Source organism: Tubulanus polymorphus, chromosome 4 (genome assembly GCF_964204645.1).
Source record: "Tubulanus polymorphus chromosome 4, tnTubPoly1.2, whole genome shotgun sequence".
Lineage (NCBI taxonomy): Eukaryota > Metazoa > Nemertea > Palaeonemertea > Tubulaniformes > Tubulanidae > Tubulanus > Tubulanus polymorphus.
This window is the reverse complement of record NC_134028.1, coordinates 18,185,907-18,198,671: the sequence shown is the minus strand read 5'-3', so window position 1 is coordinate 18,198,671 and position 12,765 is coordinate 18,185,907. Positions and strand designations below refer to the sequence as shown.

General features: G+C 36.2%; 1 protein-coding gene across 1 annotated transcript in view; it reads right to left on the bottom strand.

Annotated features, from left to right (window-relative positions):
* The window catches only part of LOC141904355 (cadherin-23-like), a 159,342-nt gene that overhangs the window by 104,954 nt on the left and 41,623 nt on the right, over positions 1-12,765 (bottom strand). The window contains exons 4-8 of the mRNA XM_074792940.1: positions 9,201-9,268; positions 7,412-7,649; positions 5,734-5,876; positions 5,111-5,189; positions 3,344-3,416 (exon numbers count right to left, since the gene is read on the bottom strand). Of these exons, the coding sequence (XP_074649041.1) occupies positions 3,344-3,416; positions 5,111-5,189; positions 5,734-5,876; positions 7,412-7,649; positions 9,201-9,268 (601 nt within the window). The remainder of the gene's footprint in view (positions 1-3,343; positions 3,417-5,110; positions 5,190-5,733; positions 5,877-7,411; positions 7,650-9,200; positions 9,269-12,765) is intronic.

Below are 12,765 nucleotides of genomic sequence, written 5' to 3'. Positions count from 1 at the left end.
TCAAATTCAAACCAAGCACAGAAAATTCAAACCAAGCACAGAAATCTCATGTAACATGTAGACGTATATAACAGTACCCATAGTCCAGTCCATATAGAGCTATGAAAAGTCGCCTCAAATGTTCACAGTTTAAAAACCTAGTATTAAGCCCTTGAATGTCATCCTCATGATTCATGAAAGTGATGCCTTTACACTGCCGACAATCCAATGTACAAGCCGAGTCAATTTTTCTACATGAACATGTCATCTTCGTACAATTGCCATTGCATCCGTGTCGAATCATTTTCATAGCAAATGATCATGGGCAGCAGGAAACTCACCACAATCAAAGAACATGTCATGAGTTAGAATTTTGCACTTGATTGTGCTTACAAAATATGAGTAGGTACCAATATAATATGGAAATACTAAGTTATTCTACTATTCAGCGCCCCACAGTGCCCATATACAAAACCCAATGAGCTTGAAACTCACCATAATCATAGAATATGTCATGAGTTAGACTTTTACGATTGATTGTACTTACAAAATATGCATAGGTACCAATATGATATGGAAATACAAAGTTATTCTACTATTCAATGCCCCTGGTGACCATATACTGAAACCAAGGACCACAAAATGCACCGCAATCAGAAAACATGTCATGCTACAAATTTCCAATTGATTGTAGTCACAAAATATGCATAGATACCAATATAAGTAGATAAATTGTATATTATACCATGTTTAACTCGCCCTTGTGGCAAGAACAAAGAATAGAGTGATCCATCCCATGTGGGGAGATTTTTCCAAATGAAATTCACAAAAGGCTTCCTGTGACATACCTTGACCCTAGACTACCGGACCCGAAATGTAATCAGTTACCCATGGTCCCTAGAATAACCATATAATTTCAGTAAGTTGTCTTATACCGTTTATGAGTTAGAGCCCGGAAATGAAATTTACAAAATGGCTTCCTGTGACCTTGACCTCGGACCTAAAGGACCGAACATCTAATCAGTTACTAACCACATATAATACAACACAACTGTTCAATTTGAAGAAAAAATCGGTCAAAGGGTTTAGGCACTTGGGCACAGAAACCACTGCGGAAGGACAGACCGACAGACGACAAAGTGAACAGTTAGCCCCCCACAATGCTTGTGGGGGCATAAAAATATTGGTAGTTTTTTCAAATATTTTAGTGTGATCGTATGTTTACTTAATGCCCCAAATGCTCTCATAGGACTGAAAATTATGAAAGTTGTCTAGGAGAGGACCCCTAAACCCCCATGGTAGCTTTGATGCTCAATTTTTCTTAAAAGCAATCAAAAGGACTTCTGTCCTGCCTTAAATTCTAACCCGTGAATAACACTGTTTCCTAGATCAGGGTTTTTTTTTGTGGAAAAAACTGTGTCAATGCAAAGGTCAAAGAAGATTGAATAAAGCTGGTTTGTACATTAACCCTTTAACCGGCAATCGGTCGCTAGCGACCGATTTTAATAGACCAGCTATAGTGAATAGGATAGTCAAGTATTGATTTCAGTGACGCATTCTAACTCATTTTCCTGTGAGCAGATGGCGACACAAGACGGCCTACAATGTCTAACAAAGCAGAAAGAAAAGGGATATATCATATATTTGGCATGTAGTAGGGGGTATAGACACCATGTGTCACATGGGTCAGATTTCCGAAGTTGAAAAGATCGTTAGTAGTAATGGCCAATGCACTAAATACGTTCTCTAGTGAGTTTGGCTGATATTTCGATCATATGCAAGATTCTGATGATGATTCGCATTGGGATGAATCTGATGACAGTGCTTGATTATGGATGGCCCTAAAATCTGGATGACCTTGGGATCTGTGACCTTGTGGTCAGAACCTGAAGGTGACTACCAAAGTTCGCAAACTTGGTACCATTCGAAAGCTTATGAAAAGAGCTTTCATAAAATACATGCAATATGGGGTTATCCCTCATATCTACTGAGTTATTCAGTTTTCCCCTTGTAAGGTCCAAAATCACTCACAGGCCAAAAATACTTGCCGGTTAAAGGGTTAACAAACAATATGCGAGAATTAAGTGTAAGCCTCGTGTACAGATGCTTGATGGTGATTTATTTTAGAATTTTCGAAGGTAGATTTATTCCGATTGACTTGGATAAAGTATCATACAATAGCAAACATTCTGACGTAGAGAAGAGGAAATGTGTTTAAAACCCTCTATACAAAGAAGCAAATCTAATTCGTCAAGAATGAAAATAGAAAAAGACAACATTTGGAACTCTCACTAGTGATCATCGTCTGGATCAAGTATGGTTTCAGGCTTTTGCAAGTATTTTCAGTTGCTAAATCATTACAAAGAGTGTTAAGTGGACCAAAAGGTAAGTTTTGTCTTCTGCTTATCAGACACGACTGCAAATGAACTTCAAATTGACATAATTTACCAGTGTGGTTATGACCCAATTAGGGTGGGTCATGATTCTAGATTAGCCCATCAAAAATTACATAGGCCAAGTTCTGTAAAAGTAATTCAACAATCAAAAAAGAGTCCCATGAACTTGTATATAGCAAGTAGTGCCATATCTTTTGGACTTAGCCTAGTAAGAAAACTCTATTACCATATATATTCATCTAGGGTTAAACAGCCTCCATATCTATTCCAATTTTCTGCCTCCTTCCCATCTCACCCCTCATTCCCATTTTTTTGTTTGCTACATCCCCACCTAGCCTGTTTCTGTGTTTCTGATGTATTCACATAATATTGAATGAAGTAGTAGGCAGTAAGTTTGCACACTTTAAAAGTTTGTATGTTTGTTATTTTTTGGTAATTTCAAGTTTTTCAAGATGGAAAGGGGTGAATTTCCAGTCTCATGACATTTGTCACCATACTTAATCAATCAATCCTTCAAAAAGCATCTATTGGTCCAAAAATGGTGTCTACAGATGGATGTATAGACAAACTGACATATGTATAGTGTACTCCATGGATGGTGAACAAGCTTTTCTTACAACTTACAGAACAAGTAAAAAGTTATAAGAGAATTGATCCAAAACTTCAGACTTAAATGCAGGAACATGGGATGCCCTACATAAAAAGTTATAAGAAAATTAGTCATAACTATTGACTCCTCCATTAACAAAGGAAACATTACCTAATCTGTCAGCCTCGCCCCGAATAGAAACAGGTGATGACAATATACAAAAGCCTGCTCAGGCTATGTATATGTATAGAAAGTAAAAAAGATCGACCAATATATCTTAAGCGCTTCTGTACAATTCATACAATAAAACTTAACTTTTTCTATTCAGTTAAAAGATGAATTGATAATTCACTGACTTTACTGCACGTAGATTACATACCTGATGGAGTGATTTCTGAAATTGTTTTCGCATAGATCGGTGATACAAATATCGGATGGTTATCATTAACATCCTACAATATAAACACATTAAAGTAGTTGCACATATGTATTAACATAATACTTCATGATATTTCTACCCCCGATATTCCTTCCTCCCATATACCATTTACCCCGACTAATGCCAAGTTTTCTTAATAAACGGTATATTTGGCTTGGAATCTGAAGGAAAAACCCTAAAAAATAGAAACTCATTCAGCTCAAAATGGCACCAACATCAACACACTTGAGTTTAATCATAGAAGATAAGAAACATTAAATGCCTAGTAGCCTATTATAGACCACAAAACTCTCAAAAGAGATATATTTTTCACAAAGGAGATATTGCTATGTAACACACGTGACACAAACTACTGTTTATCCTTATACCCTACATGAGGATGGTGTAGGACCAAGACAACGCACTACTTCAGTGCCAGATTAGAGGAAGCACATTTTTTAAGGCAATGTTTTTTACTAAGGAATTTATAACCTATCATCTACATTCATGAAAGAGAATTTTCAATAGCTATTATAAAGTTTCAGATATTTTGATGGGTCACACCTAATAAACTGCAATACTCTATACCACTGACAAAATTCTGCATTGATGTTGACTGTATATTGGGAATTACCGAACTGTCGAAATACGGCGTGCAAGAACATTTCACATGATTTTTGACAATGCTACCAGAAATTTGAATGGGTATATATTTTGTATAGATTGAGTATTGATAGGGGGGGGGGGGCATTCTGGGATACCATCATATATATTAAATCTGGCTAAACTGTAATCTTGCTTTAAGTTCCAAAATATCGGTAACTAAATTTTTGAAGTGGGAACCAGTCAAATGGAATTGGCTGTTTATTATCACCAAAAATTTACATCAAACTAAACAGATACAAAATATCTTCGCTTACGATGAACTTGCTCCATTATTTTCATGAGAACAGCCAATTTCTCGACGAAGCTGAATATTCAACCATAAGTAAACATAGAGATTACATACGCTTCCTTAAAAGGTCCATACACAGTAGAATGTACATTCAAACGGTAGAAGTACGTAGAGTAAAGCACACAGCACAGGGGCAGATCCAGCTTTTTGAAATAGGGGGGGTAGCAAATAAAAACAACAGGATGGTAAAGCCATTTCAGAGCAAGCGCAGAAGGTGCAAAGCCATTTAAGAGGGTGTGGGGGCCCCCAAGATTTGGTCAATCCTCCATAATGCAATTTAAATTTGTGGCTTCCATGCAGCAAACGTGTTTTTTATATACGTGTTTAGAGTGGCTTGAAAAAATTCTTTGCTCAGTAAAAAACAGAAAGTCAACTATAATTGTTATAACATTTGTTCAGGAAATTGTGTGGTGGATAGTGAGTAAGTTTTACGGTACAGCTTAGAATAAAATTATTTTCGTTAACGTTTATTTTCCATTTCGTTTACGTTTAAAACGGAAATTGATTGGCGTTTTGGAAAGAAAGTAAATGCGTACTGTACATCATTGTATGGGATTTAAAACACATTCAAATCATGTGTACAACGCGTTTCAATTGGAACGATAAATGAGAACACAATGCATTCAACACGCAAACGATGCACAATTTTTGTTAAGTTAATTCAAAGCTGTATTGTATAGGAGTGGCTGATAAATGGAGGGTGGATAACCGGAACTGATTTTTTCTTGGTGATAGTGTTGAAAATGAAGAGCGCTTTTAAGAATTTTACGTACCAACAGAGTGATAATGACAGGAGCATCTGTAGTTTGCACTGGGTTGCCATTATCTGAAGCCTCAATTACAACACGAAACCTGAAAATGGTGCAACAAATTACAAATAATCAATCGCATACAATACCAGTATACATGTATTATGAATCTATGTTATACTAATCTTTCTAGGGCCCCTGCCAAGACATGAAACATTTGTCGTATTGTAGCACTGATTACTTAAAAGAATAGTAAACAGCTGCACCCTCTAGAGGGCTGACACACAAAAAGGGAGTAACTGCCAAAAAGGCGGGAAATTCTCATCCTTGTTTACCAGTATAGGTAGTGTTAATATCTCAAACAGAAAAATTTGTAAACCACCTAAGTTTTCAGAAATTATGCAATGTTGAAAAAATGCATACATCCTGATCTGCAGAATAGCCGAAAACCCTTATAAGTGATTTCTGTCAAAAACTGGCTGACTGTAACTAATATAGAGCATTCTTCTTTATTTCGTTGATCTGAGGAGGCATGAATGACAGAGGGATGTAATGCCAGGATATACAGCATATGCTAGAAACATCAGTAGCTCAATGACGAAAGTGATTTCATTATTTTCAGTTCTGTCTCAGTCTCCTTTACTCACTTGCCACCCACTGGAGCTTCCTGATATACAACACCACGTTTCACAGAGAATACACCAGTTGTATGATTCACTTCAAAAGCATTATCAAGAGTATTACCAGATTTGATACGGTATGTAATCTGCGATTGTTCTGGATCATGTGCCTATAGAATATAAAATAGAAACAGTTAAACATGTACGCTACCATTAGAGAATTTTGGTAGCTTATTTTGCCTATTATATACCAACCGATATTTCGGTCAGCTATATATGACCAATAAAAGTATGCACGTACAGCACAGCACATTACTACTACTATAGGTGTTTATTGATTAGCAGAAGACTGTCATCTTTCACTATACATGTAGATCTTTTTCAACTGTATAGGTGTCACCACATGCATCACTGGCATGATCAAAATTACACTAGCGCCATTTGGTACAGAGCATGCACAATTATCAAGTAGCGAAAGAGTCGAAACCTTTATACACGTATATGTATACATATACGTATTATACATATACATATACATATATACATATATGTATACCGACCAGATTTTGTGTTATTCTAGACGTGAATTTGACTACAAAAGCAATCAAACCAATGTACGAAAAAGCGCCATCACAAACATCCGGGCAACTACCAGGATCGAATGGATGAATAACTAGAATAGCCAAAATGTGTTTCGAAAAATAGGTTCGTTTTTAGCTGTTTTACATGTATAAACATTGATCTGGCTGTCAATGATGATATCATTTATACGTCTACACTCATCTATAACTGTAGTTGATAATGTTACTGTCGGTTTGACAGTAACAAGTCATATTATTGACGTCTACAGTTCTTAACGACAAGAGATGGCAGAGTATGGATTTAATTACTGAATCAAATGGCATTTCTTTAAAGAAACTGAACCTTTGTAAACCGAATCAACCTTCACATTAGGTTACACAGTTAAGTTATGCAGTTAAGATGTATTCATTGTAACACAAAAAAGAAGTCCACCTCAAATCCTTTATAATATAACTGTTAGTGTTCATCTGGATTTAAAGTTTGAATATTTTGTTTTTTAGGCAGTTGAGTTCAGCAATTTTATTTAGGCTATAACTTGAAGAACAACCCTTCAAATATATTTCAAATTTTCATCGCATTTGACAATCTAGGATTCATATCCTACTATTTCGATCAACAGCAGTCAAAAGCATATGTATATATACCATTACAGCTACCATTATTAGCTTTCGATAAAGGAAATTGGCCTGAACGGTTATTGAAAATGAATGAGCTGATTATCCAATGGAAAAAATTACACACAAAACGAAATTTGTATACGATGTGTGACCATGTATTTAAGTCAAACTTAAGCCATTTTATTAAATCATATAATCTCAGATTAGGAAAGAGTACATCTTTTACTAGTTATATTTCTATTGTATTTCTGACTATATTTCTGATTTTTTAAACAATTATACCTTTAAAATTAAATTTTGTTTGTTTTAAATTTCAAGTTTTGCTAGTTTTTGTAGGAAGTCCATCTCCCCTGGGATGGGGCCTAAACATAAGTAACTACTGAGTTAGATCCTCTCATTACCACTATGAATAATAAAGGCTAAAATAACTGTCCTCAGCTAATTGAGAAGGTTGGATTATTCATAGTCAAAAAATATTTGGTTTTTAAATTTGAGTTGAACCTAACCTTGACAATGACTGTACTCTCGAAAGTAGTTGATTTCTCACGTAAATATGTTGTGTATTGATCAAGTGAAAATATTGGAGCCTGGTCATTGTAATCCAATACATTCACACGGAGTTTACTGGTAGTTCGTTGTCCTGCCCCATCTGTTGCCATAACTAGTACATCAATGTGACGTGCCTCCTCATAATCTAAAGCTTTTGCTAAAAATATCTCGCCCGAAGTTTGGTTGATAGTAAATCTACAATGAATATAGATTGAAAAGATTATTATGATTAGTAGACTAAGTGGATAGTAGTTACAGAAGAATATTTGATTGAAGTATTCAGAAATTATCAACAGTTGAAACAACAACAAGTGAAATATTGTACCAGCAATAAGTGAACCCTTTTACCATTACTTGCCATTTTCATTTTTTCATAGACCAAAATGAACATATGGTGAATTACAGATGTGATTGGGAATAGAATTCTAATCACCACTATAAATGTGAAATCCCACAATCTTCACAAATAACACTGTCTACCTGAGGTAAATGGTCACATGCCATTATAACAAAAAATGTTCAAGTTTCATGTACTTTATTTCAATTTTTCCTGAAAATTTTATCAAGCTTTATTTGGATAATTGAATTTTCAACTACATTCTGCTGATAATAGGGTTACAAAATAAAATTTGTTAGTGAATATTTGTCCTAACTATGCAGCACGCAGCAGTGACTTCTATAGGCAGTATCAAATATCCATATGAATTTTGGTAGTATTCAACATTCTAACTTAAGCTTCAGGCTAGAAAGGCAACACAAGTATTGTAACTTAATCAAAAAACCATAACAATAAAAAATCTGTCTAACTAAATTGTCTAACTTTTTATCAATTAACAAAACAACAACATGTTTGTATTCTTGATTTACGTCTGCTATAATACAATAGATCCATTATATGGATGCTATGACAATAAATAATAAGCAAAACCCACAGTTGATGATTTTTTCAGAAACAAAATATCTTTTAAAATAATTTTTTAAATGATTTCCTTTCTCTTATGATGAACATTAGTCAAAACTTCAAAACTGTCAAGAATTAATTGTAAACTGATCAACTGCGGGTTTTGCTCACTGTGGGTTTTTATCTCTGAAATACTAAGATTAATATCAGTCTACCAGTCATGGACTAACACACTAATCTAAAAATCGATATGAAATACATCAAATATTTGAGGGGAGCTAAGTCTAACAATGATAATTATAGTATTGTACTATACCTGCGTAACGAATTGGCTGATTGGCTACAAACAGGCATAAAAAAGAAAATTGATTCTACAAAATCAGCAAAGAATGAATAATGTGCAAACTAACTATAGCCCTATGTTAAAAAAGATTCATAAGTGTGTGGTGAGGCAAATGATAACAGTGATCTGCTTGATAATGACAAAAGCAACACAAGATAAATCACTAACGCTCTGTAGAGACATTACTGCAATATAAGCAGCACTCAACAAACCTATACATATTATTTATAAATGAAGAATTTCTCCTGAAAATGTTGATAGATACATTAGATTCAAATACTGAAGAACGAAATAAGTGTACGTATAATGACAAAAATCAATATTGGAAAGTGGGAAAGGGAAGTGTAAGGGAAGTTCTGAAATGTGACCCAAGCCTATACTTAAATGAGATAGTAGGGATGCATAGGGGTGTCATAAAAAGGCCTCATCAGAATATTGGATATATTAAACACCAGATACATGAAATAATAAGAAAATAACAGCAATACAACGATTGACTTACTCTTGTGAATTATCACCTTCTAATGAATACATAATTTCACCAAATTTACCAGAATCTGCATCTGTAGCCTAAAAAAATCAACATAAACCAATGTTTATTTGAAGATTTCATTTCAAATCATTGTAGAAAAAAAAGCAAAAGAAATTGATGAACATATAGGGAGAAACCAAGTGTGACTAAACTTGGTCAAGGCTGACCACAAGTGATTGAAAACAGAATCAACAGGATACTTAATTGACTGATTACAAATTTTGCATTATGAAGTTATTCATATCAACTCACAACATTCTGGCAACATTGCTACTTAGATTCAAGCTGGTCACACTCATCTTATGTACCATGATATCATCATATAAGTGCATTTCCTAGGTATCCTTTTATCGGGAAAAGTTTATTGAATTGCATTTGAGTAATTCATATTCATATGCACGTTCTATTCACCAAAATGAGCGCTGGTAAGCCAAAAATCAATTTAAGAATGCAAAAATATTTTCAAATTAATACCTCTATTCATACAATATAGATTTAGAATACAAGTTTGGCAAGTTTGGCTGTTAGTAAACAGTCTATCGACGGGACTCCGGATCAGGTGTACGTAGCTCTGATTGGTTGTTACGATGCATAGGGAACCCTGTTTATTAGGAATCTCAGTCAAAACGTCATAAATGTAGGTCATCGGATGTATATGCAACAAAACCGAGGATCCGAAAAATCGGCTGTCAAAATATCGTTTTTTGGCAAAAATCTCCGAGGAATCGATAGATATCTCAAATCTTTGCTTGCGGCTAGGCACTCATTTCATGAACCGTTTGCGCTTTCCCACGGTCTTACTATCGACATTCCCTAATAATTTAGGGAAATATCTAGAATAAATTGCCCATGGGCAAAGTGTGGTTTACCTTGAAAGCTAGAGGTTGTTTTGAGTAAAGGCATTGCTTGAAAAATCTTTTTAATTCATGACTTCAAAGTTCTAGAAGTTTATATTGTATTTTATCTTTCTTAAAGGATTATTTTGTAGTCAAATAAGACCAAAGATATACATTTGTTTACGGTCCACATCAAAAATTCTGTAGGATACAGGTAGGCGCGGCAGGGAAACTATTTCATATTTTCAAAAAAATATATTCAAATGAAATTCATATGATGTCACATATCACAGGGTGGCTGAATATTGAGTCTTGGAAATGAAACCTGTTCCAATGTATGGCCGCGGAAGCTAAAACTGTCGCGACTGTTGTCACGAGTGTATTAGTACAGTCCTGAAACCCGATTGGTTTATTTATGGAATGCTCGTTGCAGTTCTGATCGCTTAATCTTTGTCAATTTAGTACTTTGTAAATTCTGTTATTTAAAGAGTTTTGCTGTTTGAGTAATTCAAAATATAGTTCAGTACTGTTCAGAAATTGTAACTAGAATGTCATTTTGCTCTCAAGTTCTTCTCTGTTTGTTTCACTGCTGACACGCAGCCGGTATAAGGAGGAATTCACACATTTTTGGTCCCTCAAGCCATAGAATTTTAACCGCTATATTGCTGAGGACCGACCACACGAAAAAATGACCACGTTCGAAGATTTGAAAAACCTGAGGACAACGCATAGACATCAGTTCACCATTTTAAAGGATAAGTGGGAACGACTTCTCAATGATGACGACGCAGTGTTAGGTATCTCCACACTTTCTACTCTGAAACATAAATCAAGTAAATTGGAGCAAATTGAAGCACAACTGATTGAGCTTAAGGGAGAACCATTATCCGGATTCGTTGTGTCAGGTGATGATGACTTGAACACAAAAGTTACCAAAGTTGGAACTCTAGAATATGTGTTCAATGAGCTTGACGGACCAATACCCGTGTTTGGCATCTAGCATAAAAAATTCTCTTCTAAAGTAGGTGTGACGTGGTGGCATCTTCTTATCGCCTTATTCAAATCTTTAGGGTCCAGGCAAATCCTTAGGTTCCCATTTGATTTTCGGCTATACGTGAGGGAATTGACCCATTCAGTCAGTTTGGTGACCTTCGTTATAAGGTCTTGGTTTTCCATGCCGTCAAGTGTTTTGTTTATCTCCTCACCAAGTCTTATTGGTTCACAGCGGGAGGGTGTATCACTGGAGTTGCGTCTATGTCAATAACGATGCTATACTCGTCCTCAAACTCGCTAATACCTTCGAATCTGTTGGGATACAACTTCCGTAAGTCATCCCTGTTATCTATCGGTGAGTCAAAGTCCTGTCGATTTGTGGGTATGTCGTCTTTTCGTACCTCGCAATGGAGCATCACCAGCTTCATATCACGACATGTCGGAAGTCCTAAGATGGCTGGTCCATCAGACTCAGTCACATAAAAGTTTGTAGGAACCGTAATCGCGCTCTGCATACACCATAACGTGCATATACCGTATTGTGTCAGTTTAGTGCCTGCATAAGCTGTTAAAACTGCACCACTATTCTTCAAGCCCGTAGGCAGCCCATTGACGTCTACCTTCGTCGGAAACTTGCGTCCATACAGTCGCATGGGAAGCAGGTTACCTTGTGCTACGGTGTCTACCTTTGCAGTCAATGCCAATAGTGGCATAAAAATCATCGCGGTTGTCTGATCGTCATTTTTCTGTTACCTCATTAAAGTTCAGTGTTTCAAACTCGTCACATTCTGTGTTATCTAAGGCATATACCGTTTGTGACCTCTGAAAAATCTGTTGTGGTCTTTTATTAGGTTTGCCAGAGCGGCATACCTTCGACCAGTGATTCATTTTACCACATGTGTTGCATTTCGTGCCTTTGGCAGGACATAGTTCATTTATGTGCTTGCCACCGCAGAAGCTGCAATCTTTAAAACTGGGTCAATGTTTGTGGTTTCTTCTACTGGGAATACTGCAATCTTTATAACTAGGGCGATGTCTATGGTGATTACCATCTTTTCCCTTGATGCTGTTGACTTCTTTGTAGCCGTCGTCTAGCGTCAGTTTCTTCATTTGTTCGGTTGTCGCCTCATGTGTTCTTGCGATGTCCAGGGCATCATCAATCGTCAGATTCTCTCTCCCAATAAGCTTTTCGTGTACTAGCGGGAGCGCTGTCCCTATTATTAGCTGTACAATCAACCTCTCGTCGGTTTCGGCTTGATCACGGAACTTGCATTTCGCAGCAACAGATCGGCATTCTCAGATGAACGCATCTACAGTCCGCACATCACTTTGTCGCAGGCGCCTCAGCTCAAACCGTGACAGCTGATGGTTTGTTTTAGGCTCAAGATGGGTCTTGAATCTGTCAAAAATCGTTTTCGGATTTTCTGAGACCTCTGTGGATAGATTCTATGTGTTGTACACCCTTCGACCTTCATGGCCGACCCACATTAGCAGATATGTAGCGTGACATTCAGCTGCTTTTTCACTCAGCAGGCCTTTAAATATCAACTCACAGTACTGTCGAAACTCACTAAAAGCAGTCACTAATAGCCTATACATCTACAAAGTGTTTTAGCCACATGAAAATCCAACTCGGTGAGCGTGCTGGTAAATTGACAGGGGGCAATGCGTTCGATACATATTTTTAGTCACCAAATAAGGACGAG